The sequence below is a fragment of the Acanthochromis polyacanthus genome, chromosome 6 (assembly GCF_021347895.1).
Source record: "Acanthochromis polyacanthus isolate Apoly-LR-REF ecotype Palm Island chromosome 6, KAUST_Apoly_ChrSc, whole genome shotgun sequence".
In the NCBI taxonomy this organism is placed as follows: domain Eukaryota; kingdom Metazoa; phylum Chordata; class Actinopteri; family Pomacentridae; genus Acanthochromis; species Acanthochromis polyacanthus.
The window spans coordinates 22,855,030-22,882,518 of record NC_067118.1 but is presented as its reverse complement, the minus strand read 5'-3'; the positions used below and the strand labels follow the sequence as shown (position 1 = coordinate 22,882,518).

Genomic DNA, 27,489 nt, shown 5'->3' with positions numbered 1-27,489 from the left:
TTTGAGTTTGCGTGTTCAGTGCATGTCCTGAATTTATCACAGCAAATCTGAACTGAACTCCTGATTGTTCTTGTTCTCCTGAACTTGATTGAGAGCAGAGTGAAAATTCTGACGCTGTATTTTGAATGAAACTTACCCACGCTGAAGCACTAAATTTGAATCTGTTCAAATGGTATAAACCATTTGAACATACCAACACTGCAGAAGCAATAGTCCCTACTTCTGTTTAGGGAGGGCACAGCGAAACTGCATTTCTTATTTTTATGCCATCTACAGGGGCCCAAACTAAGTGATCCATTTGGTGCTGTTCACTGTTTTCACCATGAGTGTCCTATAGTCTAGCATCTTCCAAGCTGGTAATGCAAAAAAAAAAAAAAAAAAAAGGCGGGTCTCAAGGGGTTAAACTGCAACAATGAGTGAAAAGTGGTGGTAGGCTGTTGTATTTTGGTGAAAAAACTGTGACAAGCTGCTCTAAATAGTCGCATTGTTTTCATGTTGGTGTTAATTACAGCAGTGATCTGTGTTTGAGACTGCTGAAGCAGAGAGCACTACTAATGGTTCATTACTGTGTCTTATTGGAGGTTTGATAGGTTGTGTGTGTGTGTGAGTCTCTGTGCCTGTGTAAAACTTCTGATGGTAAATTCTTTGTTGACTGTGTTTATAATTCGAACGTTTTTAGTCTAGGCACACTGTTGGAAGCTGAATTCACTCTCTGTTTGCACACTTTATTGTGCAGCGATCAAGGTCGCAAATATCACTTCTGCAGATACCAAATTTCAACATTTTTGATGTATTTGAAAAGAACTGCATTGTTCTCAGATGACGTACAGTGTCACTTAAATGTTTGTGAACCCTTTAAAATTCCCTGAATTTCTGTATAAATGTGATCTAAAACATCTTTTTCAGATTTTCAGAGAAGCCCTATAAGCAGACAAAGAGATACTGATCACACAAATGAGACACACATAGTATACTTGAGTATTTATTTATTGAGGAAGATTAGACACTATTGTAGCCCTGTAAATGGTCAAAGTATGTGAACCTGTAGGATTAATATGACGGTAAAATTAGAGTTAGGTGTATTCAATCAATAGAATGACATTCAGGCATAAGTCTGACAGGGACTTATTGAATTCTAGTCCTCACAACATTTTTGCGGATGATTTGAACAAGAGATTTCTGAGGACCTCAGAAAAAATAGTTGTTGATGCTCACCATGCTGGGAAAAGTTACATAACTATTTCTCAAGTGTTTGGACTCCACCAGTCCACAGTCCGAAAGATTCTGTACAACTGGAGGAAGTTCAACACCAGGAGCCATCGACTAACAAAGATCACTCAAGAGCAAGAGCTGTACTAGTCAGCGAGGTCAGAAGGGAATTCAGGGTAACTTCTGAGCAGCAAAATGCCTCTCTCATATTTTCCAATGTTCATGTTTATGAGCTCACCATCAGGAGGACACTGAACAACAGTGGTGTGCATGGCAGAGTTGGCAGGGGAAGCCACATCTTTCCAAAAAGAACATTGCTGCCCATAAGCAATTTGTTAAAGATCACATAGATGAGCCAGAAGACTATTAGCAATATGTTTTGTTTGACCAAAGTAGAACTTTTAGGTTTACATGAGAAGTGTGATGTTTGAAGAAAGTAAAAGATAGCATTCCACCATAAGAATTACATGCTGTCTGTAAAATACGCCAATCAGCCACAACATTATGACTACTGACTGGTGAAGTGAATAACATTCATCCTGTTGGTACTATGTGGTGTTCTGCTAGAAAACGTTGGATTTTGGCACCCATGTTGATGAGACTTTGACACCCAAATATACGTTGTCACAGAACAAGAACACTCCCTCATGCAAATGGCAATCCCAAATGGCATTGGCATACCCCTGCAGGAAAAATGCACCCTACCACATCACAAAAAACATCAAACAATCAGAAACATCTTGAGGAACATGACAGTTGCCCAAGATGTTGATTTCACCTCGAAAGTTCCAAGACTCTATTCTGATCAAGCATTAACAGAATACAGTAGAACAACTTTGATTCCTAGAGGCCCCACTGCACAACCCAGAGTACCCAAAGGATCTGGTTGTCCTGGTGCCAGACTCCATAGGACGCTCTGAGAGGTCCTCTTGTCCAGGTCCAATGATTCAAAGCATTTTTGATGACAAAAGGGGGACTAACACAATTTTGGGCAGGTGGTCATAATGATATGTCTAATTTGTGTATATGGTGGTGGTATCATTGCTTGGACTTGGACATCTCTCCATCTTTGATGCAATAATGATCTGAATTATACCAGAGAATTCTGAAGGGAAACGTCAGGACATGTGCAGGGTTCTCGCCAGGTTTTTTTTCAGCGTAACGGTAGGTCCTCCTGCACGCGCGCGTGCAATAGACGGGAACGCGTATGCGCGCATGCGCAATAAACGGGAACGGGTCAATCGACAGGAAAGTATGGCTGAGGTGGGGAGACACTGATAAAAACAAACGCACATGGCGTTATCTGTCAAAATAACAGTGCAGCGGCCCTAATCACAGTGTTAACCCTTCCTGTTCGGCCCCGACCGTGGTCAGGAAGCCCAGGGTTAACCTTCTGTCCTCCTCCAACTACACCGACTGCCCGTCTGTCTCACTCGCTCTCCCCCTCCCTCCCCCTCCCACACACACACGCTGCTCTCTCACACTCTCATGACGGAGCCACACACTCTCATAACAACAGCGTAATCTTTGAAATGCGCTGGCGTAGCGGCCCTAATCACAGCGTAATCTTTTAAACTGAGCGTAACGGGCCGTTAAGACTGCGTAACGGCCCGTTAGACAGTGTAACGGGCCGTTATGACAGCGTAACGGGCCGTTACGCTGAAATGCACTGGCGAGAACCCTGATGTGTCCATGAACTAAATCTCAAGAGACAGGGAATCATCCAGCAAGACAACAACCCTGAGCACATAGGTTGTTCTACCAAATACCAGTTAAAGAACAAGAAAGTTACTGTTTTAAATTGCAAAGTACAAGTTAATACCTTAATACAATAGAAATGTTGTAAAAAAAAAAAAAAAAAAGACCTGATTTCAGATCTTGCACAGATTACAAAATATTCTTAACACAGGTTTCAGTGCACTGATGTTTTGTGGCTTATTAAAATGATTGTTTCATAGTTTCCTCATTCATCTTCTCTTTTGTCTCCACAGAATGCTATTCCTGAGCACCGCTATGAAGCAGTATTTCTACCCTGTGCAACCTTGTACCAATAAACAGGAAAACCTGAAGAGCCTTAACACATATTCAGCACCTTGGACAAGTAAAGTGCACACTACGAGCCAAAAATAGACAATTCCAGAGACGAGGACATAGGTCTAACCACAGCAAATTCGCATTAACCCTGCATTGATCTGCACTTCATTTCTATATTGGTGGTGGTGGTAAACATATCACTTTATCACCTCAGTTCATAGACCCCTCCACCCACAGGACCCTCACAGTGCCCCTCAGAGGGGCAATGCCAGTCTTGCTAAATGCCGACTCCTCCTTCAGCTCCAAACAGGAGCTCCTGGACCTGCAGGACTGCCCTCTCAGCGGGGATCCCTCTCTTGACACTCCCAGCCCTGTGGATTCCCAGACAGGCAGCCCCGTAGGTTCAGGGCCCAGAAGTCCAGGGCCTGATGTCCCCATCCGGCCCTACATTTTCACCGGGGCTTCATCAGTCCCTGGGGAGACGCATAGAGTTGAAACAAAATCTCATGCAGAAACTCCTCTGGGGTTGCAGGTGATATCCCCTGACTCGGATCAGCTGTGTGGCTGGGGGGCTCTAACGCCCAAAGCTATACAAGTTTTCAACACCCCTCGTTGGGTGCTGTTCTTCCTTAGTGTGGCTGCTTTTCTCCAGGGAATGATAATCAACGGCTTAATTAATACCGTGATCACTTCCATTGAGCGACGCTTTGACCTGCACAGCTATGAGACCGGCCTCATCGTCAGCAGCTACGACATCGCCTCCTGCATCTGCCTGGTCTTCGTCAGCTACTTTGGAGGGACGGGGCACAAGCCTCGCTGGCTGGGATGGGGGGTGCTCATCATGGCGCTAGGTTCTCTGGTGTTTGCCTTGCCTCATTTCACTTCACCGCCCTACCAAGTCAGCCTACCTGAGCAAACAGGAATGTGCTCAGCAAACCGTACCAGCCCATGCCAAGACAAGGAGGGAGGAGGGATGTCCAACTATCGGTTCGTGTTCATGTTGGGCCAGTTCCTACATGGGATCGGTGCTACACCTCTTTACACATTAGGGGTCACATACCTGGATGAGAACGTCCACTCCAACTATGCACCTGTTTATGTCGGTGAGTCACACTACATCAGTTAGAATAGAATAGAATAGAATCACTTTATTCATCCCCAAAGGGAAATTCAATTGTCAGGGTTCTTATCTGGGTTTAATTTTTAATTGAATAGCCTGACTGCTGATGGCAAGAAAGATTTCCTAAATCTTTCAGTCCTGCAGCGCAGAGATAGGAGCCGTCCACTGATGTTTTATTGTTCACTGAGGCAGATGTGAAGTGGATGATCCATGTTTGTCAGGATGGCCTCCATCTTGCTCATCTTAGAGTAGTTATTCTAATAGCAGCATGCAATAATCTCATGTGTCAATTAGTATAAAAATGCAGATGATTATTTGCTTCAAATTCCAAAAATTAGGTTATGTAAAAGAATGAAGAAGTTTAATATTCTTTGCATGTACTCTCTTTTGTCCACAGTTTCTCGTCATTTTCCCCAAGGTTAAACAATACCATACAGTTAATTTTAGTCATTTAATTATTTAGCAGTGTTTAAAGCTGTTAAAAGTGAAAGCTCTACTTGATGACTAACATAGCTACTACTCTGTGATTAATATGCCCTCTACATGCCAGTCACACCATTTATGTTCAGCCATTGCATCTTTGATTGAAATTCTAGTGGCTTAAATAATTCAGGTGATCTTGACTCCATGCTAATTTGAGACAGATAGTTGACATGTAGCTCCAGAGTTTGAACAAGTAACAACACTGAGATGCAGGATAGAGTTTTTAAATCTCCTTTCAAGCACATGATGTTGTTCCTTAAGCCTTCCATCTTGAATTCTCTAAAAACAAGACCAGTGATGCCAATTTTACTTTATCAATGTTAAGCCACATCACCAATCAATAACAGACCTTAAAAATTACAATTAATGTTTTTTCACAGACTAATACACTTTCATGTTTTGTAGTTTGTCCATCCAGTACAAGTGGTTCACACAGATACCTGTAAATTCATGTCATTAAAAAGACTTTTTTTCTCGATAGAAATGGTATGGTGAATTTTATGATTTTTATTTGTTTGCTTTTTTAAACTAGAAACTATATTCTATTCACCTTTATTTTATTTGTGAAATCTTGGTCTAATGACTATTTTATCATGACTTTACTACTTTTCATTTAATTGATGGTGCAGGAAACACTGCATGAAGATGCTCTTCATGCTTACAAAAACAGGCTTCGTACAGACCCAACTAAACTTTCTGCTGGAGCTTTACAACTCAGCGTATTAAACTGGGGTTTCATTATCAGGCTGTTGCCTCATTTTTATTTAAGTGATTAGATAAGTTTCATTGTCATAACTCATCTTATGTAAATATTGCTGTAAAACAGCAAATATTGTATCTCTCTGTTGACCACAAAAATATTGTGATTCTCCAGAGGAAACAATATTTGGGCCTCTGCTGAAAATAAAAAGTGACATCTTGAACACGAACCCAACAATTTCACTGTAGAAAGTGTGAATGTGTCCACAGCAGCTCTGTCTGCTGTGCAGTAAAAGAATTTAGATTAGTAAAGCTACATATTATGACTATGACGTGTCTGAAGATAATTAATGAAGTTGCCTCTGGTTTAGAACCTGCAAAAGGTGAGCACAGTTTTTTTTCACAAATTGGAGACACCTTAGATCCTGCTGCTGTGTGATGCTGCAACTGTTTAATGAAATCAAAGAAAAGAGAAATGTTTGATTTACAACAGAGTCTGCACTCTGATTTTAACACTTATGTTAGTGTGTGAGGTTATTAAAGCTGTGATACTGAATGAGCTCAACTCTGATGGGCTCTGACCCGATTTAACCGCTGGTTACACAGCTCCTCATCTTCTTTATTATCTGTATTGCTGTTAGCAAATGCTAACTTAAGCACCTAAAGTACAGAGCCAGCTGTCAGATATCAAACTGTCAGACTTTTGTTTAGTTTTATTGGAGATAAAACACACACATCCAAACACAGTAGTTTGTCAGTGTCATTAGCAGATGATATCAATAAATGTAACACTTGACTTGACATCCAAAAACTGTGACTATTACTGAATAATGGAGAACAGCTATGGATATGTCTGTACAAATATGGGCTTAGCCAGTAACAGTAACTTTTTTGTGTTTTACAGAAAACAAATTTATTTAGAAGTAGAGGGTTTTTTTACTCTTCTGGACTTTGAGAGGAAAAAACATGTAGAAACCAGTCTAAATCTGTAAATTTTTAGATTTAGGGGGAAAAAAAAGTCATCCTAACTTGCGTCACAATATTACAACAGCAATATCAGGTTATTTTTTCCATTATCTGGCTATGTTTTCATTTATTCTGTCTAAAAGTCACAGTCTAACATAATGTCAGGTGTTCTTGTTTAGTCCAGCAATCCAGATAACCATCATAAAACTATCATGTATTTACAGTTGAGGGTCTGAAACTAGTGTAGTAGTAACTCTGGACTAACTGACTCGCTGACAGGTGGTCAGAAGGTTTGACTCAGTATTGCCTGCTCTGTCGTCTCTGCCAAGACACTCTCAGCTGGTTCAGGTCAAGCAGTAAGGAGACTGCAGGCCACAGTTGTATGGACTCATGTAGAGAGCAGAGGTGTGTTTATTCGGTTTCAACTCATATTGGCAGCTGGGCACTGATCAATCTCTCTGAATGTTAATTGTTGTGAATGTGCTTTGATTACATACCATAATGACAATACATTTGCAAACAGGAGGTCTTTAACACGTGTTGCAATAAACTCTGTCCTTCTTTCCTCTTGTTTTAATTGTGTTGAAGTTAAATCTCTAACTGTAGGATGAGATAAAGTACTTTTGTGACCCTATGGAATATTGCCAATTAGCAGCAGCCATCAAGAAGATTGTAAAAGAATTTGTCTTCCCTCCATTAAGAGAGAATTGGATACAGATAAGAGAGTTTATTGGGTAGAAATAACCACATTGACAAATAATCACAGTAACACAGTCAATGTGGACATTATTGTGTTGCCATCAATAAAGATTGTCAGCCCTCTAATTTTTTTCTTTTTGGCTCTGTCACCACCTATTTTCACCATTCAGTATTTGCTGTTCCCTATTTCAAATGGCAACAGTCTTCTCACCGAGACACACAAATTCAACAAGCACCCAGTTTCTCACTTTAAGCCTCGTTTTGAACTGGGCAGCTTCTTTAGCGATAGACTGCACCACCCTAGGTGTTTGATGGAGCGGAATCGCAAGTCCTTCCTTCCTGCTGGCATCAGACTTTACAATCAGCTCTGCTCCCAACAGACCACACACACACTAACATCACGACAGTCGTTAGCAGTAAGCCACAGTGCAGTTCATTCATGTAAATATTCTTACATTTGTATTCTTAGTATCCTTGTGTTACTCTGCTTTTCTTATTTTATATATATATATATATATATATATATATATATATATATAAATGTATATAAATATGTATATATACTGTGTTTACCTCATCTCTTGTTCTATTCTATTTACTTTTTTTCATGAAACAGAACTTTCTAGTTACAGATCCCATTAAAAGAACAATAGCCCTTTTAACCTGTAGGAGAGGAAGTTATAAGTAGGAAGCAGGAAGTAGATGCTGCAGGACTGACACACCCGTCTTCTGAGTCTGTTGTCTCTGTCGCTCCACAGGAGTCTTCTATACAGCGGCCGTTTTGGGTCCAGCAGCAGGCTACCTGCTGGGAGGATACTTCCTCAACACCTTCACCGAGATCCACCTGACGTGAGTCTGCTTTCAATGGCATAATGTCCCAAAACACAACAAAAAAAAATGGACTAGATTATAAGGATAGAACTTTGTAGAGCATGACTGACAAGAATAGAACAGACTATAGTATAAAACAGAACTTATTAGAATAAAATGAACTTGAGTATAAGACGATAATTTTCTTGACTAATCTGATGAGAATGCAACGGACAATTGTATAAGAATGGAACTTTTTAGAATAGAATGGACTACAATCTAGGAATAGAGCTGACTACAATAGAACTCACTAGAAAAGAAGCTTTTTGACTGCAGTATGTAGAAGTCATCATCTATAAAGATGCAGTGGTTCAGAATGTGTCTATGCTGTCACAGGACAGAAATGACTCCAGCGAACCCTCACTGGATTGGGGCTTGGTGGATCGGCTTCCTAGCAGGAGGAGCAGCAGTTCTGCTGACATCGTTCCCCATCCTGGGCTACCCACGACAGCTACCAGGTACCACTGCTGTCCACTGCACAAACACACACTCATGGATCCACTGCCAACATATATAGGAAGAGTCTTCATATGTTTCTTCTTGCAGGATCTCAGGAATACGCCTCCGTGCGGGTGTCTGAGGCCCACCAGCTTAAGGATGGAAGTCACACAACAGCCTCAGACCCTCAGTTTGGCAAATCAGTCAAGGACATGCCCAGGTAGTGCATTTACTTCCACAGGAAGAAGAAGAGCAGATTTGGATACAGTGTAGAGATGAACTGAGTGCACATTAATTAGATACGGAACATGAGATGTTGCTTTGAAATTCTTAAAGCTGAATGCTGGACTGCAGTTTTGCTTTTCCAGTGCAGTGCGGAGGGTCATTCTAGATTTATAAGTACAGGGAGGGCCAGCAGTGTCAAACAGATGGACTCGCATGCTCTTACACATTGATCACCTGCCAAAACAGAACAAAGAAGACTGAATTACGTGGTTTAATATAATTATTGCAATACAGAAGAGATGACACTGATTTGTGAGCAGAGTGCTGATGATCATTAACAAGGAATTCAGTTTTTTCTTCATTTAACTGCTGAAAATGTTCTGCATTTTATCTTCTGCACACTATTGTTGTGGCCTGAAGATGCTGGGGTCTGTGGATCTTATGTACAATGATTGTCACTGACAGAAAAATGGAAGGTAACAAAATGTCTATGAATAATCCTACCAAGGTGTCGCAGTTACAAAGGGAATAAGATATGACTGACCCCTAGGGTAGGCCATACTTAATTTCAAACGTTGAAAACAGTCACCTCAATGATGTCCCAACCTAGACAAAAAAAAAAAAGTTAACACATTTCAGAAAACTTTGTACCAATTTGTTTACTCAAACCCAAAGGATCTGTCATTTCCACAGTTCACTTTCAGTCCCATTCGCTTTTGAAAACTCCTGAACAGCTTCAAAAGCGAACTTGCCTGCCTTAAATCAAGGTACATTCTGCAGCTGCATTTGAGCTGCTCGCCTCAAATGTTTTCAGAAACACATTTAAGTGAACTATTGTTAAAATACAAGAGAACTTTTCCAAATGAGCTGACAGGTTTGTTCAGTTTTGAAATGTGGGAGCAGACAGAACACAAGGGAAATTGTTCATCCAAACAAGTCTACTCAGTGCTGGAACAGTTGCAGGAGGCTGTAGTCTGCAATCATCTGTCATGAAGCTACCTAGTCACATGTCCGTCAAGCATTTAATGTTGGCAACCACTCACATCCAAAACACCCCTGTGGACACGCACCATTAGACAGGCTTGTTATGAGCATTACAAATGAGTGACAGACATTCCTGATGTCAGTTTACAACTGTGTTTACTATGAGCCACTATAAGCCACTCTGTGATGCCATCTGTTTCTGTGGGGATTACAGAGGATTACATGGCACATTATGTAACATGATATATCTTTAGATTTAGTGCAGTGTTCATCAGCATGGTATTAGCAACATTTCCAGTAGCCCGCTATAATGAAGAGGGAAGCTAAAGTTTATTCAGTTACAGTTTCTTCACACTCTGCTGCACCCTCACACTCTCTCTGTCCCTTTCCAGATCTGTGCTGCTTCTTTTAAAGAATCCCACATTCCTGTTCCTTTGCTTGGCTGGGGCTACAGAGGCCACCCTCATTGGAGGAATGTCCACCTTTGGGCCAAAGTTCTTGGAGTCACAGTTCAGTCTCAGTGCATCAGAGGCCGCCACATTGTTCGGTAAGTAGCAAATGAAGAAGAAAAGTCAAAAAACCAAAGTCCAGAGCAAGCCCAAGCAAAGCCATCACAGCTCCGTGTAATGTTGCATTTGTAATATTACAGTGTTGGAGACATTTAATTTCTATGTTTCCACTCTTCTTCACCTAACTTCTTGTCCACTTTGACCCACGGATTACGAATCTATGGGCTTAGTAGAAAACATGACTGTAGCCTGGTCTTCATGTTCTAAGTTTTCCAGAAAGAGCTACTAAATACCAAGATTAGATGCAGACTGGCCAAAAGGAGATGCACAACCCACACAGGCAGATGAAGATTGACTAAAGGAGTGACAAAGGGATGTCTGATATCTAAAGAGACACAAAACTTACCAAGAACAAAGCAAAGTTCCCCAGATGATATAAAATAATTAAAATGGAAAAGCAAAGCAACATAAGGACATGCAGTATGACTACAGAGGGAAGAAAAATGACCAAAGATTGCACCTTTCTGACTGGAGCTCTTGCTGCTCTGTAGAAAGGGTCCCTGCATGTTGTTTACCAGTTAAGATTTTGTCAAGATAACGGTGTTTGAGGAATGGTCAGGTGTCACCAATAACATTCTTCCTTTGGAGATCATTAACATTCACAGCAAACACCATCAAAATGTAGCCATGTGAATGCCATTTGCTTTCAAGTGTATTTTCTTTGCAGGTGAATTGCAGCCTGACTTTATGAGTCTTTATGCCTTTGTTCCTGCCTTCCAGGATACATAGTGGTGCCAGCAGGAGGCGGGGGTACCTTGTTGGGTGGCTACATAGTGAAGAGGTTTAAGCTGCGCTGTCGAGGTATCATCCGTTTCTGCATGGTATGCGCAATGGTCGGTTTGGCTGCCATCTTCATCTTTCTCATCCATTGCCCCAACCTGTCCATGGCTGGTGTCACGGCACCTTATCAGTCTGGTCTGATGGGGAAACAGCAGCTGGAACAGTACAAACACTTGTATGACAAACCCAGCAAGCTGCAGTCTGGAAACAGGTGGGTGATGATAATGTCAGCACCTGTCAGTCTTTGACTGTATTCAGGGAGTCTAGAAGATGATATTGTTCTCGTCTGTAAAGTTTGGTCAGGATTATTCTCAGGTTTGCTCAGTGAAGCATTGTTTTCTGTAAACCACCACTCTATGAATGTGTAGAAATTTTCAGCTCATGTCTAATTATTTACATGTTGACACCACTGACTCACTTTTGAAGTCTGGATGCTTCAAGTGGATTTCTCAGGATCTGTTTTTGGAATGTCTGTGTTGACTTTACTTATCAGCCCCAAAAGTTGCTGCTGGGTTGACCATAAGCCACACTTATTTGCATATTTAACCCTCTGAACTAGTCCAAGCAGCTTCTGTTGCTGAATGCTTGTCAGCATCTAGAGGAGGTTGGTGGACAGGGAAGACAGAAAGGACATCCATCCATTCATTCTCTATACACCGCTTTATCCTCACTAGGGTCGCGGGGGGTGCTGGAGCCTATCCCAGCTGACTCAGATGAAGGCAGGGGACACCCTGGACAGGTCACCAGTCTGTCTCAGGGCTACATATACAGACAAACAATCACACTCACATTCGCACCTACGGGCAATTTAGAGTAACCAATTAACCTCAGCATATTTTTGGACTGTGGGAGGAAGCCGGAGTGCCCGGATAAAACCCACGCATGCACAGGGAGAACATGCAAACTCCATGCAGAAAGATGCCAGACCCATCCCGGGATTTGAACCGGGGATCTTCTTGCTGCAAGGCGAAAGTGCTAACCACTATGTCACTGTGCAGCCCACAGAAAGGACAATGAGGGAAAAATCATTCCAGCACTTCATTTGAATCCTGTCAAAGCCTTTTAAGTTGTACCATTTTTGCAAACACATTGTAGTGTTGTCAGTATTCCTAAGTCTACATCTCTTGTCTTTGGACCTTTGGGCCTTCTGTTCTGAGCTGTTTTTTCTAGTACTGTCTTGTCACCGAATTTTCAGTGGGACTTCAGTTGAATTGAGTTCCTAAATGTGATATTTTTATTTTATTTTATTTTTAACATTGCAATTTAGCATTCAGGAGTTTAAAATGTGTGCATATCTGGTCTTTACATATGACGTTGCATTAACAGTACATATGTATTTTTCCATTGCACATTGTTTACAACATTGAACCTTGTTTGTCAAGAAAACAAGATCTAATTGGTTGAGAAAAAAATGTTTCCAATGAATATTTTTAATTCTTATTTCCACAGCCTTTTCATGTACTTCCTAGCAGCGTCCTTTAGATTGTTTCCTTCATGATGTACAGTAAAGACAAGAAAAAATGACATGACTGGTTCCTTCTTTGCCATCTGTTTTCCCTCATCTCCTGTGTTCTGTTTGTCTCTGCCTCTCTCTGTTCTTCTGATTGCTGACTCTTGTTCCCCCTCTTATCTGCAGCTTCTCTTTGGACCTGAACCTGACAGTGGACTGTAATGCTGACTGTAGTTGTATCAGAGAGCTGTACAACCCTGTGTGTGGGGCAGACGACATGATGTATTACTCTCCCTGCCATGCAGGCTGCACCTCCATCAACCACACTGATGTCTCCACAGGCAAACAGGTGCAGCTCACACTCTTCTTAAGCACGCTATGTCATTCTGAATGGAAGGAAAACTCACATTTGATTTTCTAGGATCTGAAACAGATTAGATGAAAGCAAATAAACAAACAGGGAAAGGCCTGAATATACAGGGAGCACCTCTACGCTAATAATGTTTGGTGTAGGGCTGTTCAGGCCTGAACTCAACAATCAGGATAGAGCACTTTTTACGTCACCTGTGTACCATTAAGGAACAGCTTCAAAACAGGAATGCAATTTTTTTAACTTAGTTTCTGGCTAGATATATTGAGTTGAAGTTATTTAATTAAATTTAACGTTCTTAAAATGTGTATTTTCAAGGAAAAGGGGATCTTATAAGGACTCACTGTCACCAGATATTAGATATTAAGCTGCATAGATGACTTCTTAATATGGTACTTACTTATATTGCAATATTTAGTGATTGACTCATGATCCCAAAATCATTGAAAGATTTTAGATTAAGCTCTGGATCACAGCTAACTCTACCATCACTTCGTTTCTGATCTGAGCAGTAATTTTCTTGTGTAACAGAGAAAATACAGTGAGTTCTGATAACTGTTGAAATATTTACATTTCCTGTCTCCTCCATAACACTAACATGCCAAATATTGCACTCAGTGCCAAAGTCACATGTGGGGCTGATGGTACAAGTTCAGAGTACTTCTGGTACAAATTTATGCTTTTTTCAGTGTTTGCTGATAAGGATGAAATAAATGACTTTAACTGCCATCAAACTGATCAGAATGCAAGTTGAGGACATGTCTTCAGACACACAGGAAAGTGTTTTCTGCTCCTCAGCCTTAAATGATGGTGACAGAACCCAATAATTACATGTCATAACAGTCATAACATCTCATTTATGTAGAGTAGAATGTTTCAGTATATGGAGGAAATAGGGGTATGTTTTTTGCCCCCAATTTGGTCTAAGCCTTTCAATGCAATGCAATATGACAGATCTTACACAATTTGTCCATTAAGGAACATTTGCTGACCTTCTCAGAGGTTTTATATATTTATATTTTATAGATTACTATTTTTATACATACTATACATTTATAATAGAAGTTGTGGTAAGTGGTGGTGTCACATGACTCCATTGTATTGGTGTGCAATTACTAGTATTGTCCTGATAGTGAATGGACATGACAAAATATTAGAAACACCTCTAGAGCTAAGAGCCAATAAATTAAAAAAATAAAATCGGCTGACATGATTTTTACATTTTCTTTATTGTTGTGAATGTCTGGAGCTTGTCATGAGCATTGGACCTAAAGCACACTGACTCCAAACAAACGCCACATGTGATGAACAGTCAACCTCTGGTGCTGTGCTAAAGAGATCTGGGGCTTAAGCTCATAAGTCCACCACCGCCACTGCCTGTGGATGAAAACCTCTTAACCACAGGACAAACCAATGTTTAAATCAAGTAATTCTACAAACTGTACCAAGCTTTGCAAAGCAGATTTTCAAATATGGCACCACTTCTGTGTTCTTTGCTCTGTAAGCTGTATGTGTCACCCACTGTCCATGATGGATTTAGACACTGGGCTTTTATTGAGGATTTTTTCTCCTTGGTTTGTTAAGTGAACACAAGTAGAGACTTGACTTTGAGTTGAGGATGTTCTGTGCTCCATTATGTGTGTTTGCAGGTGTACTCTGGATGTAGCTGTGTGGTGGGTAATGTGTCCTGGGGGGAGGAGGGCTTCGCTCTTGCAGGAAAATGTGGCAACTCCTGCTACCACTTGCCGGTCTTCCTCGCAGTGTTTTTCATCTCCATCTGCTTCACTTTCCTCTCTAGTATCCCAGCACTCACTGCCACACTCCGGTAGGTGAAAAACTAAAACCCTTTGAAATTCTGAACCTCACGCAATTTTGTGTGTGTGTTCAGCCCGATCTCACGAGGATTCGTGAAACTGTCACGTAAGTTTTAGTTTCGGTTTCGTGCGCACCAACACGATTTCATCATGTTTTTCGTGCCGCTCACCACGAAATGCGCACCAATGTATTTTAAACGGCGGACTTTTCGTGCCACTCAGAACGTATTTCAAAAGAATGTGTATATTATATTTTTAATGTAAAACCGTGGCGAATCCAACGCTATATTTTGCATGACATCGTCCCTAAACATAACCCTAACCATAACCCTAACCATAACCTAACCATAACCTAACCATAAGCCAGTGGTACACTTACCAATTTGCATAGGAATTTCAAGAATGTCCGGCGGCCGGCGGCCGCAAACGCGATCACACAAGCAGTATACGCCGATGGACAGCTTAGATCGTCATGAATCCGCCGGTATAAACCACTTTCAGCTGTGATTACCACAGCGAAAAACATTTCGTGGTGAGCGGCACGAAAAACATGACGAAATCGTGTTGGTGCGCACGAAACCGAAACTAAAACTTACGTGACAGTTTCACGAATCCCCGTGAGACCGGGTTGGTGTGTTTGTGTTTAGTAATTACTCATTATGGGCTATTCTTTTCATTATAGTCTAAAATCTAAAGCTTCATTACGCCTACATGTCTCACTAACACTGTCCTGTATAGGTGTGTTCCAGACAGCCAGAGATCCTTTGCACTTGGCATTCAGTGGGTCGTGGTGCGCACACTTGGTAGGCCAACCGTGTTGTTTTTCCAAGTTTAACTGTAACCTTTGAAGCACAACCAAAGCGTCTTATTCTCTCCTGTCTGTGTTGCTGTTTTCCTCACAGGTGCTATTCCTGGACCCATAGCGTTCGGCTCGATGATTGACATCTCCTGTTTGCTGTGGCAGGATCAGTGTGGTGAGCAGGGCTCCTGCTACCTCTACCAGAACTCAACCATGAGCCAGTACATTCTAGCAGCTGGAATCATCTATAAGGTAGCGTACAGGCTAACAGGCCATTTACTCTCAGATTTAATCATCACAATCTTATTTTTTTGTATTAATATTACTTTTGTTTAGCTTTATTGATCCTCTGAAACTTAACAAAATTATAAAATACACATTTTTTCAGCCAGCAACTGTGTAAACAAAAAGAAGAATTTGTTTTCCAACTTTTTACCAGTTTTTGAACTTCTCATCTGTGTTCCATTGGTAAACATAACCAAATCTGTGCTAAAATTATGTTGTTGTTTTTTTTTTTTTAAAATGTGCTTATTCCAAGTGAGTTACTTGTATATTTGCTCTAATTTACACTATTTAGATTTTGTCAAAAACAAAAAATGTTGTGCTCCACACATCACACACACACACACACAGCACAACCATGACATTTTTAGTGACTCAGCTATGAACAACACAGAAAAAAAATCTGAGACTTTTGGCTGAAGTCCCAGCTGAGACAAGAATAGATTTAAATTATAGTTTGTAGAGTCACCATTTTAGTATTGGTTGCACCTGTGGGTGCTTGGAAAGATGCTGTACATGCTGATTACAGTTATAACCCGCTAAGAAAACTCACGAGAAGCAGAAAAAAACCCCAGAAACCACATAAAACTGAAGCAATCAGAATGATTTTCTCTGGCTGTTAGCATTCCAAGCTCCTTATTATGACATTTTATGAGGGTAACGTTAGGGTTTACCTGCCCTGCCCTGTTGAGCTAGTATATAAAAATGGAGAACCATAGCAGGTGACACCAAAGGATTTGAGAAGCAGTTTGTAGAAGTATGAAATTGATTTTCTCATGTAAGCATCTTACATGAGATTCTTACCGGAGAAGAATCTCGTGTAAGAGACATATTTTCCTCCCTGCTGTCATCCGTGACGATCTCTTTCAGGCTTTGGGGACAGTCTTTTACCTATTAGCCAACATCTTGTACCAGCCTCCTCCGGAGTCACCGCAAAGCAGCTGTGAGAGCACTGACCACGGGATGGGAAACTTGAGCGACCTGCCCATCAAAGACCTGCCCGAGGATGGCGTCATCGTCAACCTTCACGCCCGGCTATGATGTCCGGCACCCGCTAACCAGTGAGGCTGTCTGATTGTGTCTTTGTGTATGTGCCAGAATGCCTTCATGCACACAACAAATTTTTAAAAGCACATGATGACATGCTGCTGTCCTGGAAGAAAACCTTGCTTAATCCGCATGTGTGTGAGTGTTCGGTGCACAGTGCCAAGCCGCAGAGGTTTTTATCTACCAAGAAGCATTTCTACAGATATCTCAAAACTAATCAGTTCAAATTACTTTGTACAATGTGAGCCTAATTGCATTTGTGTTTCATATTTTCATATTAGTGTCAGATGTTCTCTTCAAAAGCATTTATGATGGGGGGGGGGGAGCATTTATACCCACCGTGCTCTTCTTCTGTTCTTTCCTCTTCATCGCCAAATAGATTCACTGCTTTATTATCTGCCATAAACAAAGCCATGGTTGAAAACGCTCTACAAGAACTGTAAGTCAGTAATAATAAAGACAAATCATTTTCATATCATACGTCCAATAAAGAGCACTGAAAGACACTTACAGTTGCTTCAGAAGGTATTCAGACCCCTATACATGTTGTGCACTTTAGTGTTAAATGGATACAATTGCTGTTTTTGCCCTTCACTTTACACCCAATAATCTGAACTGACAATTTAAATAAAGTCTAAAGCTTACCCACCTTCTTGGGTAAATTTCCACAAAGATACCTGGGTTTGGACAGTTTATCCTAAAAGATTTTTATTGTCGTAAGATTGGAAGGAAAGCGACTGTCATAAACTTCAGACACCTTGCCTTGAAGCCACCCCTGAGCTGTCTTGGCTGTTTGCTTTGGTTTGCTGTAATCCTGAACCATGAACTGCTGCCTCAGTCTGAGGTATTTGTGTTTGTCTGCGTCCATTCTTCCCTCAGTCCTGACTGGTTGCCCCTTTTATAGCACACATTCAGTGGGATGTATCTAAACATTAGGGGTAGCACTGCTTTCCAACATTAGATGCTTCACAACTGTGCAAACATTGGATGCACCTGACTGCACGGATATTTCACTTGGGGACTTTATGTTCCTAGATTTCAAACTCTTTTGAAAATTCTCTATTATATTCCAAAAACAGTTCACCAAATAAATTGTTTCTGAAAGCATGAAGCAAAAAATCAGCTGGTCAGTCAATAAATCTGTCTTTTACTTTTGACCGCAGTTTGTTCAAAAGTTTTTCGACAGTTTGCAGAGGCATAGAGTGGCAGATGAACACTCCTGATTTAGAAGTAAATGAGATTCCCCATCTCTCCAAATGCATCTTGGCACATCCAAAATGCATTGCATGACCACTTACATAGACAATAAGCATAGAAATTATGGATCCTGTGAAAACATTCCATTACTCTGAACACCTTCTGTTTAGCTGCTCTACCTAAAAGGACTGAAGTTAGAAGGTGCCGCTAAGATGGTCATCCTTTGAGCAGGTTCTCCATCTCCACATTGGACCTCTTAGGCTTTATAACAAAGGTCTATGGAGAATTTCTTGGACTTCATGGCTCGGTCCTTATATTCTGTCTGAATTGTGGGACTATGGATACAGGAATCTCTCTCTCTCTCTGACAGTCCACTGTCCAAGGAATTCGGTTTGCCACAGATAGACTCCATTCTAACTTAAGCAATTTTAAAGCAAACTACATGCAGTGGTCTACAGTTTGGAGCACTACTGCGAATGTTCTGAATACTTTGTGAAGCAAAAGTGAAATGAGTGAAGATAACATGAGCTTAAACTATTGATCGCAGCACAGCAGCACAAATATATTTTCAGTTAGAAAAGCACATGTATATAAGAGATTGAATTTAAAAGCAGTAATGCAGGGACGGAGAACACCACATTACTTCTGTGATCTACATGAAATAGATCTATACATAGATTGCTCTGCTGACCAATTTGGTAACAATAGCTTTGATGCTGATTATTTATAGAGCTTGATTAGCTGCACTTTAAAAAAATGTTTGCAAAGTATGTGTTGATACAAAACAGAGATTTAAAGGTGAAGTAATTCTGAAAAACAAATCCGTCCAGCACTAAATATTTTTCAGTGCACACAGCATGAAGAGATATTCACTGAATATGACAGAAAGTGTGTTGCATTCGAACCACAAACTTCAATTTGAACACCTGCATTTAAGATTGTAAAATGCACCTTATAATGTGTTGTTTTCTGTGGAAGTGCTGCAAAAAATATGTCCAAATTTCGGTGCGTCCAGTTCAGCAATGCTCAACTTTACATGTGAATTTGGACTTTGACCAACAGATCTTTTCCACAGAGGACATGTTGAAGTTGCTGATCCCTGATGCTCTCTCCTCCACAAGCAAAACAAATGTGCGCGCGGTTGCGTAGTGCGTAGCTCGCCCACCTCTGCATGGGCGTGCTTGCTGTGCGCGTAACCGTTGATTGACAGCATGACAAAGCTGAAGCTCGAACTTGATTGGCTAGCTGCCGACCGGCGCTTTTTGGAATAACTTGGGGGTCTATGAGAAGAAGGCGGAGCTCATGAATAAATTTGCATATCGCGTCATACTAACTTTATATTATAGTATCGAACTAGACTAACACATTTAAGCTTTGTTAAAAAATGATACATAAATTGAAAACAAACGGAAACTCCGGACATGAGCTTTAAGCGATGAGCCTTGCTTCGATCTGATTGGCTAATACGGGCTGTTTTTTTCTCTAAGGGAGGCAAGGCGAAGCTGGCCTCTGTACAGACAGACAGTGCAGAGGGCATGAGAGACGTAGTGTAATGCACAAAAAGAGCTTGACAAGAGGGGCGCTGTTTTGCTCCTCGCAAAGCAGAAATGCCTGATGTAGTGTTTTGACATCAAGAAATGACAAAAATATAAAACATAAAATACATAGTGGTGAAGATTATTTATATTTTTTCTTTCTTGCATATTTTTGGGGGAAGCCAGGCTTCCTTTGGCCTCCATGAAAAACCGCCACTGGTTTAAAGGGATGAAGTGGGATTGCCACTTTTTTGCTGCTTGAAGGTGTTTTGTGACAGAGCTTTTAAGAGGGATATTCTGAAAGTAGTTTGTAAGCTGGGGCTGCTGAGGGTGACGCACTATTGGCACGACATGCAGTAAAAGAAATCAGCACAGTTATTTGGACCTAAATATCACAGAACTGTAAGTCTACAAATGTGCCAAAGCAGTTTTGCCTAACAACTCTTGTACTTCATTGTTTTATCATTTTCCTTATTTATGCAAATAATTTATTTATAATATTTCAGCTCTCATGTTTGACTTTTGCATTTACCGTGTGATGATAACAGGAATGCTGCCCTTCCTGCCCTTTGTCAAGACGTCCTCCTCTTGTCTGCATTGTTTATGTGATTGTAAAACACAACCTGCTGTGTGTTGCCTGTGTTGTTGTTGTCATGTACTCTGCTCCTGTACGGACTGACCGAAACACCTGATGTTGAGGAGTTCGATTTCCATATGAATGTATATATGCAGTTCTCCTAACAGGTTTTGTCAAGCCACTATGTAAGCTGATTTTTATTCTTTTCTATTTTAATTTTGGTACTGTATGTTTTTCTAAAAAACAAAATGGAAGCAGTGGACTTGAAATCAATGATCTTTTTATGAAACAAGTCAAGTGTTTTCTAATTACAAAAGCTGAACAGCAGATTACGTCTCAGACTTTTTTTGTGTGTGTGTGTGTGTGTGTGTGTGTGTGTGTGTGTGTGTGTGTGTGTGTGTGTGTGTGTGTGTGTGTGTGTGTGTGTGTGTGTGTGTGTGTGTGCGTGCTCAGGTGCTGGCTATACTTGTGGGGGACCAAATGTCCCCACAACTGTAGGAAAACTGAAAACAATGTCACTTGTGGGGACCTCATTTTGGTCCCCACAAGTTTAAACAGTGTTTTCTTGGCCATGTTGTAGGGTTAGGCATTGTTTTGGTCTGGGTTAGGGTTAGGGGTTAGATATGAATCGGAGTCAATGGTAAGTTCCCACGGGGATATGTGAACCAGCCGTGTGTGTGTGTGTGTGTGTAATCTTGCTGAGAAATGAGAGGGATCCTTAACCCTTTAAGACCCACCATTGTACAAGTCCGCCAGGACATATTTTTACATTTTTACATGCTGTAGTGCCATTTTTTTGGAGTATTTTTTACTTGCTTTACATCATAATGACCCTGATATCCCAAACTGTAATAATATGTATTGACTTATGTCTTAACTATTACAATAAATTGCTTAAAAGTGCAGGGTTAGGGTTAGGGTGGGTTAGAATGACTCACTTCACCTATATATATATATATATATATATATATATCCCGGGCTTTGCAACAGTTCTGTTACAGGGTTTCATGATCTTTAGAGACGTTTACATGTCGGAGTGAAAAATTCCATTAAATAAACTGAAAGTTCTACCTTATAGGCAGGTGTCCTTAATACAATTTTTTTCTCCGGTGAAGTTGTATCAAGATGGAAGTCAAAAGAGTTGAGATATCTGCTCTCCTTCATGCTGGTCACAAGTCTGACAGAGCCAAGCAGCTGAACATCAGCCGGATGACCGTCCACAGAGTCGCGGAGAGGCTCAAGAATGGTGAAGATCTTTCAGTGATCTTTCAAGAATGGTGAAGACCTGAAAGATCTTCACCATTCTTTAGCCTCTCCGCAACTCTGTGGACGGTCATCCGGCTGATGTTCAGCACAAAGGAGAGCAGATATCTCAACTCTTTTTACTTCCATCTTGATACAACTTCACTGGAGAAAAAAAATTGTATTAAGAACACCTGCCTATAAGGTAGAACTTTCAGTTTATTTAATGGAATTTTTCACTCCGACATGTAAACGTCTCTAAAGATCATGAAACCGTGTGTAACAGAACTTTTGCAAAGCCCGGTATATATATATATGTATATATATATATATATATATATATATATATATATATATATATATATGCATATATAAATTAATATTAATCAATTAAAATATCAATTTTATTTATATAACGCCAATTACAGGTCAAACTGTCTCAAGACGCTTTATTTTTATATTTTTTTGTCGTATTTAAAATATGAAAAAAGTAAGAAATTTAAACCTCTTGACTAATCCAATTTATTATTTGGTTTATTAGAGACTAATCGGCAACTAAAATAACTTTCTCCACTAAAACTAATAAACATGAGGTCCAGTAGAAGGAACAGTTTTAAATACTGCAGTCCCACAACGACAAGAATAAAGTTTCTCAACAAAAACTAAATCTGCTGGTGGATTCCTTCAAATTCCTAATAAATGATAATAAAGTGTGATACTAAAGTTTTGTGGTGTTAAAAATCTCAACGTAAAGATATCAAGTTGAACATCTGGATGGAGGTTGATAAAAGTTGACCTCCCTTCATTTCTCTGGAGCCGACTCCATGGATTTTAGGGATGCTGGTTAAAGACCTGCTCTTCCTTCTAGTTCCTGTAAAACTACCTGATCAAGAACCTGCCCAACTGCTGTGTGGTCCATCAGGATGACTTCTTCAAGCCCCAAGATTAGACTGAAATTGGTGAAGATGGCTTTAAGCAGTACGATGTCATCACTGCTCTGGACATGGACGCCATGATGAGTCAGATCTATGCATGGCTGGAGAACCCGGGCAAGTTTGAGAAGTCTCATGGCGTTAACAACACCCTGGACACAGAGATCATCCCGAAGTCCAACCACAAGGAGGAGGAGGAGACTCACATCCTCATTGTGGAGGGCTTCCTGCTTCACACCTACAGGCCTTTGATGGACGTGCTAAACCAACATTACTTTATTTCCATCCCATATGAAGAATGCAAAAAGAGGAGGTGCTCTCGGAAGTACATGGTGCCAGACCCCACCGGCCTGTTCGATGGCCACATCTGGACCATGGACCTGCAACACAAGAACATCTGCTCACTGTGAAAGATTATTGAGAGCAGCTTTTTGTCATTTCTATGCAGAACACTATGATGTTTGCTGAGCTGTGCACGAATAAATGACTTAAGAATATGAAACATTGCTACTGTTTATTATTGTTCTCAGGTTTACTATTAAATGTACCGAGTGCTACTTACTGTATTTTATTGTATTTTAAAATTTACATTCCTGCACAGAACATTTCAGATTGTTTTACCATAGATCAAAGGCACAGATTGTTGTTGTTCACTGTGTATTGGGTAGTACTCATATTGATTAAAACTGATTATCATACAGAGCCCTATGATGTTTCTGGTATACAGCTGAGAACTAGTTGCTAAAAGTACAGAATATTATTTCTTATTTTAGGTGTGATAATTGTCAGTAAACATTCTACGAAGTGGAAATTGACAAGGTTGTATCTAGTGCTGTTCTTGCACAATATTTGTCACTTAATTGCCCTCAGGATACTGTCGTTGAGCTTACTAGTTTTACAAAACAGGCAGCTGCTGCACCTAATGATGCTGTAATTCACATAAACAAGGAAACAAGTCCATCATAATTTGAATGTTAACAGTCCAAGATGAAAAGGTCATATACAGCCTTCCTACTGGGTTAAAGAGACAAAAAAAAATAAATCCTGAAAAATACTTTCTAAAAGCGAGAGGTCGGTTGCAGCTTTCATTTTTTCTTACAACTTTTTGGTACAATGTTTACCTCCCTTCACTCATCCTTGGAAACCACAGATCCATCCATTCATTATCTATACGCCACTTAATCCCCCTACCACGGGGCTGCTGGAGTCTATCCCAACCAACTCAGGGTAAAGGCAGGGGACACCCTGGTCAGGTCACCAGTCTATCACAGGGCAACACATAGAGACGGACAATCAAAAACAATTTTTGTCGTAGCAGGTAAAATAACATGACATCACATGATTCAAAGCTCTGACAAGTTATCTAAAAAGTCATTCAGTGCATTTTAAGTTCTTGAGACCTTAAAATGGATAAAACTTTGTAGGCACACAGTGTTTTGGAGGTTGTCTTTGATACAAATTGGTACCTTTTTTTAGGCATCATTCAGTCCTGTTGTTTTCATTGCCTCATCCTCCCCACTGCGTGGTGCTAAGCCACAATATTTCAGCAGCCACTGGACTATCAATGTGGAACACATTAGCTCTGATTAACCATATACTGTCAAAAATAGCAAACACAAATTGATGATCTTTTGCTTTATTGCAAATACAGCAGTAATAAAAATAAATAACTTCAAACATCCTCAGTTGCACTGACCCATACAACCTCTTAGCCCCCAGAAAGCTGAAACTATACATAAACCTGCATAGCCCTGGTCTCCATGGTGATATCCTCTTTATATCTGCTAAATGGACAATATGAAGAGAAGTGACTAGAAAGATCAAAACCAACATATGTAGCAGGACCTCAGAGTGTCTGCATGAGATTTGACTGTTTTCTCTGTCTCTATTTAGAAAACAAAGGATAACAGCTGACAATAACCAGCAATAAGTGTTTGCTTTGTTACATTATGAGAAAGAAAAAATTGGAAACTTGGTAGTGTGGATCAAAGTGGGTCCCCAGTTTCCACACTGTGGGGTTCAGGATGCTTTACTGTCGCTCTGACCTTCTAAAGCAGGCCAACACATCCGTCTGTGGGCCTTTCCACTCAGCTCATCATACTTCCTGTGCTCTGTACTCAGACCTGTGACCTGGAAACTGACTTCTGTGATCACCATGAGTAGGGTGACCATATTCTGTTTCTCTGAAAAGAGGACACACTTCCAGCTCACGCGAAAAAATTTCAGTCCCCCCACCCCCCCATTTTTAGGGGTTTTCTGTGGGTCAGGGGGCTTTCTGTGCTTCAAACTCAGTTAAACAGATATTCTGAATTCCCCAGAAAAGAACACTTTACCTGGATATACAGAAAAATAGCCCAAAACACTCATAAACAATTGCTTTATAAATAATATATTTATTAATTTAAAGCAATTCTCCTAAACAATATAATCAGTCACATACAAATATGGCATGCTCTAGTCTTTAATAGTTATTGACTCAAGTTGTGTAGGAACACCTATTCAGATGTTTAACAAAATAAGAAATAATCATCTCTCTTAAGTCTGACACTTACACCTTAGTTAGGAAAAGTGAAGTAGAGTACCATTCTTCAAAATAACCTCCCAATTATCAATCATGTAAAAATAGAAATAATGCCTCAAATTATTAAACAAAAAGAAAAAAGAGAGGTAGCCTATTCTTCAATGTTCAGGTAGCCCATTCTTCAAAATAATGTGTCTAATGGCAAATGAAAAAAATATAGAAATAATGCCTCAACTCAACAGTCCTTTTTTCCTTCTCTTATTAGCTACAGAGACATAAGTCCCAGCTTTGCAGACTGTACATTCTGCCTCCCATTTGACACGACCCGGACGAAAACAGGGGTACTTTTTTCGCATTTCATCAGTGAAATGACATTTGCGTTTCGGCATTTTCTTTCGGTTCGAGTGTTCCCTCGCAGTGTGCCTACCTGCCTGTCAGCCTGCGAGGAGTGAGTGAGTGTGGAGTGCCTCTGTACTGATTTGTGAATGATACGTCGTTCCGGGGTTCGGCTCAAACTCCGCCTCTCAGAGCGTGTTTCCAAAGGAACCATTCAACGTGAATGATAAATACACTGCTCTGTGACGCGCTCAAGCTAGGCAAGATCAAAAACCCGGACATTTGAAGGACTTTATAAACGCCGGCCGGGCAGGCCGGACAGCCTCTCAAAAGAGGACATGTCCGGGCAAAAGAGGACGTATGGTCACCCTAACCATGAGGACACGACCATCCCATAACAGCATCTTTGGAAGATGTTTGAAGTTATTTAGACTGTTAAAAAAAATAGTAAAGATAAATCAACAAACTACCCCGACAGCAATGGATAACAAATATAAATCATAATATTAAAATAAATTATCCTGCTTTAAATAAACTGCACAAACAATACATTTAGACAGTTTCATTGTATGCTTTGTGGAGAAACAGTTTTATGTTACTTTTATTTTTCAATACATTTTCACTACATTTTTTGAGAAAAAAGTTTCTTTTATATTTATTTTTAAGATTATCACAATCAAACACCAACAAACTGACAGACCTAAAATTTCAGCTGTGGACCTGTGTTCTATGCTTTTTTTTAAAAAAAACAAAAACAAATGATGATTAAATACCTTCAATAAAATTTCATCACACTCCATTAAAGTCTCATTTTGGAAGAATAAACAATCTTTTTTTCAATATATAAAGAAAAAGGTTAAATTGATAGTTTGGAGATGTATTTATATGAAGAGCTAAATATGTAATTACAGATAGTTATTGTCATTTTTACATAAATCTGTATATCATTCAAGACAGCAGAAAATATACTGTACAAATAACATAACATTTTGTAGTGGAGACTTCATGGGAACTACAGGTGCATCTCATGCAGATATTTCATAATGGATGGCAAAGCTACCTCAGGAGGAGACTGGTGGATTGGTTTGCTGACCTGCTGAGGCCTTTTAAAGGACAGACATGCTGCTGTGGAAGCATTACTGTAATATAAACACTACTGCATGATTTGTTATAGGGCACATTAAGCTGATGCAAGCATGTAGTTGAAAAGTTAAATCACAGTGTGTCACTCTTTGTGCTATCCACCAGCTGTTGTTATGTGTTTTAGTAATGCCATCATTACCAAGGCGGCAGAATCAAAATGAATGAATTGCTGAGTTGAGCACAGTTGGTGGTCGCCCCCCTCTGTCAGACACCCATGGAAATGTGGATGTTATTCAGTCACACATCACTAGTTGGAAATTGTCACTGAGAAGAAAACACAAATGTGAATGACCTGAGTTATAACAGTCAGCAGGAATTACCGGCCACAGCATGAATATAAATAAACAAACATGCAACAAATGATGTCTTATAGCAAAATCACGTAAAATACAACATATAGCATGAATGTGCAATATTAGGTGGTACAACTGGAGTTTTGAGCAGGAGATATAATTGATTTGTTTTTTTAATATGACCATCTTTGAGCATCAGTATAACTGAAAATATCCCAGTTTGTAAAGCAGATTCAAAACAGTTCATTGTCTGACATGGAGTCACAGAAACAAGCACTGGTAGCCTGGATACTTTGAGTTTCACCACAAAAACACTTTGGTTACTATGCAAAAGGTGTCATTCTTATCTATATTTTTAGGCCAGGCTCATCTTCTCGCCATGGTTCCTTCTGAGTCTACACAAACTTCTAATGCCTCAAGGAGACACTGATGGAACAACTCTCTCATGAAGATCTCCCCTCACGCAAGGAAGACCAAGAGTTGCTGCCAAGGAGACATTCATTAGAGAACAGTAATTACCAGGATTGCAAATTAGAGTCCACATCAATTCCTCCCAGAGTTCAAGCAGCAGACACATCTGTTGGGAAGAGACTGTGAGAATCTGGACTTTATGGAATCAGGAAACCACTACTGAGAGAGATCAAGAAGAAGAGGAAGAGAAACAAGAAAAGAGAGGCTAACATTGTTGGAGATTTATTCAGAATTCAAGGCAACAAAGCAACTCACCTCCAGATCATCCAGACTCTGTATGGGCTGTTTGACCAGGAATGGCAGTGATGGATGACATGACCTCCATTATCGTCATCATAAACCCAGCTGAGATGGTTTGGGAGGAGTTGGAGTGCAGAGTGAAGGAGAACCAGCCACCAAGAGCT

At 40.3% G+C, this 27,489-nt stretch overlaps 1 protein-coding gene across 12 annotated transcripts in view; it reads left to right on the top strand.

The window, feature by feature from the left end:
- Nucleotides 1–20,474, top strand: part of LOC110969182 (solute carrier organic anion transporter family member 4A1-like) — an 81,406-nt gene extending 60,932 nt beyond the window's left edge. For all 12 annotated transcript variants that reach the window (XM_051950234.1, XM_051950237.1, XM_051950233.1 and 9 more), the window contains 11 exons: nt 3,201–4,346; nt 7,969–8,059; nt 8,417–8,538; nt 8,627–8,738; nt 10,120–10,274; nt 11,017–11,287; nt 12,713–12,875; nt 14,546–14,721; nt 15,449–15,513; nt 15,613–15,761; nt 16,662–20,474. In XM_051950234.1, the coding sequence (XP_051806194.1) occupies nt 3,509–4,346; nt 7,969–8,059; nt 8,417–8,538; nt 8,627–8,738; nt 10,120–10,274; nt 11,017–11,287; nt 12,713–12,875; nt 14,546–14,721; nt 15,449–15,513; nt 15,613–15,761; nt 16,662–16,832 (2,313 nt within the window). In that variant the 5' untranslated portion in view covers nt 3,201–3,508 and the 3' untranslated portion in view covers nt 16,833–20,474. The remainder of the gene's footprint in view (nt 1–3,200; nt 4,347–7,968; nt 8,060–8,416; nt 8,539–8,626; nt 8,739–10,119; nt 10,275–11,016; nt 11,288–12,712; nt 12,876–14,545; nt 14,722–15,448; nt 15,514–15,612; nt 15,762–16,661) is intronic.
- The last annotated feature ends 7,015 nt before the right edge of the window (nt 20,475–27,489 follow it).